Source organism: Sphaeramia orbicularis, chromosome 22 (assembly GCF_902148855.1).
Source record: "Sphaeramia orbicularis chromosome 22, fSphaOr1.1, whole genome shotgun sequence".
Lineage (NCBI taxonomy): Eukaryota > Metazoa > Chordata > Actinopteri > Kurtiformes > Apogonidae > Sphaeramia > Sphaeramia orbicularis.
The window spans coordinates 56,040,250-56,050,842 of NC_043978.1; the positions used below are offsets into that span (position 1 = coordinate 56,040,250).

The window sequence follows — 10,593 nt, forward strand, 5'->3', positions numbered from 1 at the left end:
GGGCCCCATGAATTTGTCACGTTTACCCCCCTTTTATGGCGCTCCAGTGCATGGGGATGTTCGCAAATTCTAAGACTGCCAACAATTCGGCTCAGGTGAATGTTAGTGCCAGTAATGTAGACGATAGGTGTAAGAAACTGTCACAACCTGCCTGTTATTTCAGTTGGTTGGTTGGTTGGTTGGTTGGTTGGTTGGTTGGTTGCCCCCCCCCCCCCCCCCCCCGAGGATCAAATTCCTTGAGCAGAAGTAGGGATGCAAAAACCAGAGGGGGGGGTGATCTCCCCCACCCCCACCCCATCCCACCCTGCTTGTATGCATTACTTTTACACTACATAGTACTCTTACTTCCCATGTTTTTCTGTTTACTACACAACACAAAAACAGGTGTTTTCAAAGAACTTGAACTGTAAAATGAATGTGACCCCCCTCAGATCACAGCAGAATTATTCCATCATCATTAACCTTTTTTTAAACCATGGAGCATATTCTAAATGATCAGGACAAAGACTCTACACAGGAGTTGCCAGAACCATAAAAACCAATGATACAGTAATAGTGAAAGTGATTGACTCGACTCCCTGTTCGACCTCTGCAGTCGGACAGAGGAGGCGACAGCTGGGCTCAGTCTAGTCGACAAGCGGTCGGAGACACCACGGCTCTTCAGTGTCTTAAAATGTACAAGCGCTGTTCAAACCGGCACAAACAGCATTAAAACAGTGTTCACAGAGTCAAAGGTTTAATGTGAGGGGCTCAGACTGTGACTCCAGCTTTGAACAAACACAGCTCAACACAGTGAATGTAAATGGAGTGCACCAAATGCACAAAGGGAGAGAGAATGAGTCATAGGATACAAAACGAAACAAAAAGATGGTGTTCTCATGTCTTATTTTTTACAATCTTGATAACAGAGCAGCAAAATGTCAAATATCTGAGTGTAGCAACATAAAGCATGGACTCGTCACTCTGGCAGTGGTGTCATTCTGTGTCAAAGGGAGGTGTGTACGTGCAGTTGTGTAGATCTAATTGTGCGTTTGTAGTGCAAGTTGTGTGGTGTCAATGGTTACAAATAATGGCAGGATGGAGGTTTGGCTGCAGAAGGGAAGTGGGAGAAATAAAGCACGGAGCTGATACGGAGATCGGTTATAATTTGGGCATTCAGCACATTCCATCCATATCACACACAGGCACACGCACATGCACACACAACTTTCCTAAATAATGGGTGGATCAAATGTGGTGCTGGTTTGTCCTTCCTGCATAGATAGCAGATTATGGCCTTTACTGCAGACCAAAATAAACACAAAGCAACAAATACACAACAAATGAAAGAAAGAAATTAAAAACACACAGTCATGGGGGAGGATGATAGAGTCAAAAACAACAAGATAGTGTAGGATTCTTATCGTGAAATCATATTATGAAAATAAATCCTGATGCAGACAAGGCAGGAGACTCCAGAACAGGCTTAATGTTACTGTTAGCATAACAGTAATAAAACATTCATTTGGTTATTGTGACAGCGAGGTATCTGGTAAATGTTGACTTTGCAGGTCACTGAGTGATACAAAGTGAGAGAAAACCATCATCGCCATATGCATATCTGCTCTTACCTGTTATAAAGAAGCATTAGAATACAAATTAAAAAAAGGAAAAAAAAAAAAAAAAGAATAAAATAAAATGTAACTTGAAGCATTCAGAGAGCGCAGACCTCTGCCAAGGCAGACCAGTGCCCTGGATTTGGATGAAAATTTCAGGAAATGTTGATACTGGCACAAGGAATAAATGATTAAATTTTGGTGGGGGGTGGGGCACTGATCTGCCTTGGCGGAGGTCTGCGCTGTCTTTTCTAGAAAAGCACTCGGAGAGCTGATCTTTTCCATTCATCCAAGGCTGTAACAAAGGCCCACCTTAGACTGACAGCAACTGCAAGACTGTTCTGTAGCGTTTCAGTGGATTAAACACACACAAAGAACTGCAGCAAATCTTTGCATGTGAAATGTTCATTTAAAAACTGTTAAAGGAGGTTTTGTGTATTCATACAGTACTGAAAAAAACATAATATCACAATATTTTTTAAAAGTGTCTGTGCTTTGTGTTACTTAGTGACTATGCTGAATACCCCACCACCTACAGTGGCTGTAAAACACATGAGTCTCACTGCAGAGTCTGTTTTGTCTTCTGGGTTTGTTTTCTAAGGGGATATTAACTCTGTTCCACATTCAAACATAGTAGGTGACGGTAGGTAATGCACTTTCAAACTGGATCCCAGAGGAGGAAAGTCTGCTCTGAGCTACTGTAGCAACAAGGAGGTGAAACATGGTGGAATCTGTTTTCTCTGGAAACATAAATGGCTCAGTTCATCTAAGTTAATGAATATACAATTACTCTCATTTTTCCTTGACTAAACAAAAGTGAAAATATGATTATGAATATTACATCTCATCTGTTACATGTCGCAGAGCCTCCTAAATTGTTACTGTAATAACAAAAAAATATGATAAATATTGACTTATTACCTCTGCTAGGAGGTTCTGTAATCACTTTGCTTTGTGTGTTTGTTTGTTTGTTCTCATCTTTAGTGTAAAACTCTTCCCCCCATCTTTCCCAGATCTTCCCCACAGATAGGCCTAGGCCCTGGGACCAACCCAGTCCATTCTGGTCCCAGTAGGACAAAGTTCAAGGTCACAGCAAGGTCACAACATCTACAGTTTTCCATCTGTCATCACTGAGACATTTTACAAAATTCATCCAACATTCCAAACGACTCCGATTCTCCTCCAGTTGGATCCACCTGTAGCTTAGAACAATCTCTTGTATGTGGAACTAAATCGTCCACATCCACTGTGGAATGTGGACTCTGTGGACATTTACACTGAACACTGAAAATCCCATTTCCCACACATTTAAAATTAGAACTCAACTAATATTGATGTGAATTGAATCTAATTGGACAGACACATGACTGGGACCAGATTCAACTGTTTCTGCTGTATGGAACAACCTGGAAACTTGGATTTAAACAGAAACAGTGGATCCACACATGCACAGCGTTCAGGGTGCTTGGTGGAGGTTTGCGTTCTCTGAACACTTGTTTCACCTGCAGTTACTCTAAGAAAAGATTTTACCAACTATGTGTAAGTGAAAGTAATGAGTCACAGCATTGCACCTCAAAAGAAAATTGTTTGTCTTTTCGAAACCACATGACTAAGCTCCACCTCATTAAAAAAAAAAAAAAAAAAACTAACAGGTGACACTTTCACAACTCTGATTTGTCTGTGCATGCAGTCATGTTGAAACAGCTTAAAAATGATTACTTTAATCCAGCCTGCGCACACAAACTGGACACTTCACATTCATTTTACATGACATTTTAAGCTCACAGCCACTTCACCCACAAGAAACACTAAAAACTAACATTTTTAATGTTCATTTGAATGTATGTGTACACAGCATACTTAATGTTTGGAGGATAAATATATAGTGTGCATTTATTTAAGAAGAAATCAGTGAAAAGCAAATCACAAACTCAAGGAACTAATTTGAATAGTTAACCATTATGTCATGATATTTGAACTGTTTTATCTTATTTATTCTACTGTTTTTATATGATCTATTATCCTGGATGGCACTTTTATTTTGTTTTATGTATTACAAAGACAATAAAGAATATTCTATTTTATGATGTATTTATCAGCACAACAGTAAAGAACACCCTAACAACTTTCTAAATTATGATTTGCACATTAACAGAAAAATTACAGTGTCATTAATGGGCCCATCTGTTTATGTACATTTAAGTCAAATCCAAGTTATCACACACATAAAACAAACTGTAATTATATATTGTCCCTTTCAGAAGTAAAGGGTAAATTGCTTGATGTTTGCTACTGTTAGAAATGTTTGGTAAATAGTTCATATCACTGCAGATTTTCTTGGTAACAGCTATAGAGGGAAGAAAAAAAGTACTCTGACTCTACAAAAGATCCCTTGTGTGACCACATCTCCACAGATTCCTCATTCAAGATCAATCAGTAAAATCAGTAAATCAATATATCCTTTAAACCTTTAGAGCAGGGGTGTCAAACGTACAACCCGTTGGCCAAAACCAGCCCACCATCCGGCCCATGGGATGAATTTGTGAAATGCAAAGTGAAGATATTTACAATTGAGAGTGTCCAAATCCTTTTAGTTCAGAGTCTACACACAGACCAATGGGATCTCAAGTGGGTCAGACCAGTAAAATAATAACATAACTGATAAATACTGGCATTTCCCCCAGATTTTTAGTATAAAAAAAGTAAAATTACATGAAAATATTTACATTTACAAAGTATCCTTTCACAAAAAAGGGAATAACATGAACAACCATGTACAAACTGAAATGTCTTAAGAAAAATAACTATAATTTTAACAATATTCTGTCTGTTACGAAAGGTTTTGCACCTTTGTAGATCCACTGTGATCTGCAAGCCATAATGCATATGTGTAAACAATAAGGTAAGGCATAATATTTTTAAAACTGCAATTATTTTTCTTTTAAAATTTTAGGTTCACAATTTTAAAGGATAGTTTGTACATGTAAACATTTTTCTTAATGTAATTTTACTTTTTTCACTCTAAAACAAAGAGTAAAGTTTGGCGTTATCATTAATTAGAGGTTTTATATATATATATATATACTTTCTTTATTGGAAGTAATTTCACAGGCATGACAGTGCAATGCGATAAAAACGACTTCCATTCTTTCATTTTTCTTTTTATCCCTCCCACAATCCCACCCTACCCAGAGACAGAAAAGAAGACAATCCTTAATGTAAATCCAATATTGACATGTAGTCAGTACAGAATAGAGACAACAATTGTCTAATTAAAGAAAAGAAAAGTAGCTAAAATAAAACAAACAAAAAAGTTTGGAGTTATCATTAATTAGAGGTTATTAACTTATTATTTTTCAGGTCCAGCCCACCTGAGATCATATTGGTTTATCTGTAGGAGCTGAAGTAAAATAAGTTTGAAACCTGCTTTAGATTACTCACAATGAGTCTTTTTTCTTACAGTGGAGATGTGCACATGTGAGCGTACATCTTTAGGGTGCAGAGGGGCTTGAACAGCAGTACGGCGATTATCATTCCTCCCCGTCAGTCACCAGAACCATCCATAATACATCCACACAAACACACCAACGTCTTCCTCAGCTCTGCGCAGCGTTCTGTGATCAGCGGATCCCAGCCTGTGTCAGCGGCAGAAATGTGAGCACAGCTGGAACGTGTCACTGCTGTTCTACTAATGGTCTGGGCCTCCTCTGAGGTCCAAAGCAAGTCACGACAAGCTGGCTGTTCACTGTACATACTCACACAAAGACACAGCAGAAGAGCCCACCTTCAACTCTTACATACACACACACACACACACCTGGTGTACAGTTTCCATAACAGGATTTGACTGTCACACAAACAGAGATTGACTGACAGTGATCTTTGCTCCACCTTGAACCACAGCAGAAGGAGCATCACACAAAAACCATGTGTTCACAAAGCCTGGAAGTCACCCTTCATGAAATGTAGAGATACCCATGAATCAGAATCTGATTTAACCCCTAAAAACCCAAAGAGCCACCAGTGACCAAAATCATCTACTCATCTGTGGGGGTGTTAGAAAATATCGGTTCTGGAATATATCGCAATATTTCATTTCACAATACTGTATCAATATTAAAAAGTACTGTACCGATATTTTAGGTATTTATTCAAATGCAAATATGGTCGAGGTTCATTTTTGTTTTTTGGTTTTCTTTATTGTTTATATCTTATTTATTATTATTTAACATTGTTTTATTAAATAATGATAACTTGACGCATCCTAAAAGCACTTTTTACTTTAGTTCCTTTGTTGGAATTGCACAAAAATAATGTTATGATGTTAGTTATGAACTAAGAGAATATGAACATTTGACCAGGATCTTAAACTGTAATGTCTGTAAAACATAATTTAAGTTTTAACAGGAACATTTTGTGATATAGTATGAAATCCTGTTGTGATCAAATAAAAATGTGTTTAGTATTTGTGCGTATTTCTGGTGTAATTCAATTCTTCCAGGAAATAATCATTTTAAAAAAAGAAACAAACAAAAAACTGCCTTTTTAACAGTATCGTGATATATCGTATTGTGATCCTATTATTGTGATTTGTATCATATCACCACATTCTTTCCAATACACACCCCTACTGATCTGATATCTTTAATAACTTCTGAAACACTACAGCTATTAATCCATGTCAATAATTAGTGTAAAATGCAGTTTGTAATCTTTTCATGGTCATCAGATACGACCAATTTGGACGTTCAGAGGCTCTGTAGTTACCATGGAAACACCGTCATCTTTTACAACATTGATTCACCAGTAAAACCCATCAATGACAGTGGATGGAGACATATGGTTTATGTTCAATTAATGATTCATTTTGCAGAAAAAGTCACTTTTTGTTCAGTTTTCTCTTTTTCTGACCCTTAACTTTAATCAGAGCTTTTATGAATATCTACATAATCAGTAAATTAAATATAGGAAAATACCTGATTTTCACACACAAAATACAGAGGATGATATCATAATAAGTGGCGATAAGTCACTTGAGAAAGGTAAAATCGAGAGAAATTCATTTGGGAACAGACATAAAAGTAGCTGTGGGTCTTTATGGGTTATCCAGCACATCAGCACCATTAACTCCTGCTGAAGTGAGAAAAGATAGACTAAGGCTGTCAAACTCAGTTTACTTCAGTTCCACATTCAGCTAAATTTGATCTGCAGTGGGCCGGACCAGTAAAATAATAACAGAATAATATAGAAATAATGTCAACTCCAAACTTTTCTCTATGTTTTAAAGGGAAAAAAGCAAAATTACATTATGAAAATGTTTACATCTACAAACTATCCTTTCAAACAATGTGGATAACATGAAGAAACTGAAAAAAGAAATTGTAATTTGAACACTATTCTGCTTTAGTTTATCATTTCCACATGTACATTAGAACTTACAGATCACAGTGGATCTACAAACACACAAAACATTTAATAACAGGTGGAATGTTATTAAAACTGCACTGACTTCTCTTAAGACATTTCAGTTTGTTCATATTTGTTCAGGTTATTCAAATTTTTTGCGAAATTATTCTTTGTTTTAGTGTCAATATCAAGGTTCTAATAGTTTTGAATTTTTAATTATAGCTTAGTTTTATTTATTTTTGACTTTTTTTTCTCCAATTCAGTTCATTTTAATTCATTTTTAGAGCTGGTTTGATAGTTCTTACTGGTTTTCATTTTTTTTTAATGCTTAGTTTAGTTTAGTTGTAGTTTAGTTGTAGTTCAGTTGTAGTTCAGTTGCAGTTCAGTGGTCTCTTTTCTCTTCTTCTCTGACGTTGTATTCAAATCAATCCCAGACAGGACTCTGCTGCTTTAGTCTCCATGTTTCCAGGTAGAGTGGGGACCAGAAGACGACTGGAAACCACAAGTGAACACAAGTGACGGAGCAAAAAGTGGCGTATGGTGCCGCTAGCTAAAATTGCTAGAGCAAAATAAATTGCTTTTGTATCAATCCAACATTGACAAAGACGAAAACGAAGGGAATTTTATCCATAATTTTTATCCATTTTACTTACTTTGTAAACACACAATACAGTTTCAGTTAGTTATGTTTTTTTCTTTTAATTATAGTTTTTATTCATTTCAGTTAATGAAAATGTTTTTTCAATTCTAGTTTTCGTCATTTCGTTAGTTTTCGTTAACGATAATAACCTTGACTGACAGTCAATAGAAACTCTGAGGTGTAAATGTCTGCATATTTCTACTTGTAGTTGGTTATAATTCTTCATAGTGGATTTCTTGCTGCCTTAGTGCTGGGGTCGTTCAGATAATGAGGAGTTGTCCTGTTGTCTCGGTTCATTGCACATGGGTTGGTCTCTTTGCTAAAGTGGACCAAATACACACTGAGCAGTACTCAGTGGGTCTGTGCACAATCTGAGGACTGGTTTGGAAGGCCTATATAAAGGCCCAAAAAAGGCCTCCATTGTTAGTCCAGTGAACGCACCATGCCACGTCTGTCACCTGAACGTCGTCTGCGGGTTGGACCTGGGTATGGTGGAGGCCGGTCTGAGCTCCAGTCATACAGCCAGGACTATGGATGGGCTGGTCCCAAACCTGGAGGAACACCACAACACCACAGGCTCTGATGAACACAGACCGAGTCCAGGGAGAGAGACAGGGACAACTGCAGACCAGGACCAGGACAAGGACCAGGACCAGGACCAGGACCAGGACCGCTACTGTAGGGACTGTGTGTTCGGCAGGTGCCATTTTCTTTAGTTCATTTTTTTGTTTTGAAATTATTCTTGAAACTTTAGATTTGTGTTTCTGTACGCCGATATCCTAAACAAATGATTCAGATTAAAAAAGTCCAGTTTAAGGTTTCAAAATAAAAATTATGCCGAAAAATATGGTCTCAAAGTTTTCATTGACTGTGAGTGTACATGAAAACATTTACATTTACAAAGAGAAAAATTTGGAGTTGTGAGTATTTACAGCAGGGCTGTCAAACTCATTTTAGTTCAGTTCCACATTCAGCCCAATTTGATCTGCAGTGGGCCGGACCAGTAAAATAATAATAGTGAAAAAGTAAAATTAGATTGTGGTCAGGTTTACATCTACAAAGTTTCCTTAAAAATCTGAATAATATGAACAACTTGAATTGTCTTCAGAAAAACAAGTGCAGTTTTACCAATATTCTGCCTCAGTTTATCAGTTTATCATTTACACATGTGCGTTACAATCACACTAAACATTTAGTAACAGACAGAATATTGGTAAAACTGCATTTACTTTTCTTCAGACATTTCTGTTTGTTCATATTTGTTCAGGTTATTCACATTTTTTGTAAACGTATAGGTTGGTAAAGTAAATATTTTTATGTAATTTTACTTTTTTACACCAAAAAACAAAGAGAGAATTTGGGGTTGTCATTATTTATAGGTTATTATGATAATATTGGACTGGTTCTGACCCACTGGAAATCTAATTAGACTGTATCGGTCTGTATGTGGAACCTGAATTAAAATGATTTTGACACCACTGATTGTTAATATCTAAAGTGTAATTTTTGCATTTTACAAATTCATCCCGTGGGCCAGACTGGACCCTTTGGTGGGCCGGATTTGGCCCCCGGGCCGCATGTTTGACACCTGTGATATAGGCCCCTGTCAGTCATGTCTCTTATCTAAAACCCAGAGTTTTTGATGAAGAAATCACTTTAATGAGGCATGCAAAGCAGCATTTCCCCTGTTGTGAAAGCCTTTGGCCTGTTTGAACAGGATAGAACCTCTGCTGAGTGCCAGTGCGCATTTTCCTGCTGTCAGCTCATGTCTGTGCTATGCGTACTTTTGGTTTTTCCACAGAACATGATGTAGTTCAGCTTTTGAGAATAGCTGACGAGGTTTTAAAATGATACGAGGGAGTGACTTTCTCCAATCTCTGCAGAGAGATCAGTGAGGCAATAAATGGATTATCTGGGACGGCTCTATAAATTCTGTGAGCCAGTGTTGGGAAATCAGTGCGTAACCGTGCCAACTACTGAGAAGAAAAGACCCACAAACACATGGTGTCGCGCACCAGATGGAGCCTGAAAGTGATCATCATTTTCAGCCATATTGTGTCAGGACGCGGGGAGAACGAGGGAAGTCACTCACCAACAAAGACACACAGAATATCCACCACGATCAGGATCAGCTTCTTTCCTTGTTCTGTTGACATGTTTCCGCCGCTGCTGTTTCTCTGCATAAAAACCTGCTGTTTGAAGAAGCTCCGCAGACGCACTGAGTGCAGTCTCAGACGCGCTCAGGGTTACTTTCAAAAAAAAAAAAAAAAAAAAGTCCTCGTAGGTGAGTCGACCTGCTCGTTCTTCCGGCTCCGCTCCTCCGTCTACCTGTCCTCCTCTGTGCCAGGTGCGCAGCAGGGGGACGGCACTTCACTGCGCGCACACGCGTCCCGTCCTGCCTTTTACGCACGACGACAAATGCGTCCGGGGCGCGTCTTGTCTCGGCTCAAACAATCACAACTAAAACTTGGTTTAAAAAAAGACGATCCAGAGAGAGAGAGAGAGAGAGAGGGAGAGGGAGGGGCGGGGGTCCTTTCTCCACTTTCCTTTCTTTTCTTTGCTCCACCCTTTAACTTCAAGTTATTTAATATGAACATTATCGCCTCTAATAAGTCGTTCACTTTCACTTGTATAAAATAAAGTCTTACAGCAGTGTTTTTCAACCTTGGGGTTGCCTGAAATTTCTAGTAATTGATAAAAATAAATAAATAAAAATAAATAAAAATAATAATAATAATAATAATAATAATAATAATAATAATAATAATAAATACTAATGGAAAATATCTGGTGAGTTGAGAGAAACAACCACAATCCATAACAGACATGACAAACTGAGTGTGAAACTGCAGCACTGTGGTTCTGTTTATCTGTCAAATGTTCACTGTGGTCAGTTTCAGATGCTGCAGCTCTTTCATAATTCATAGTTTCAGTTCTTGTTTGTTCAGTATT

The 10,593-nt window shown here is 37.8% G+C and overlaps 1 protein-coding gene across 1 annotated transcript in view; it reads right to left on the reverse strand.

Annotated features, from left to right (window-relative positions):
- The window catches only part of LOC115414305 (phospholipid phosphatase 2-like), a 78,130-nt gene extending 68,052 nt beyond the window's left edge, over positions 1–10,078 (reverse strand). The window contains exon 1 of the mRNA XM_030127604.1: positions 9,734–10,078. Within this exon, the coding sequence (XP_029983464.1) occupies positions 9,734–9,824 (91 nt within the window). The 5' untranslated portion in view covers positions 9,825–10,078. The remainder of the gene's footprint in view (positions 1–9,733) is intronic.
- Positions 10,079–10,593: the final 515 nt, after the last annotated feature.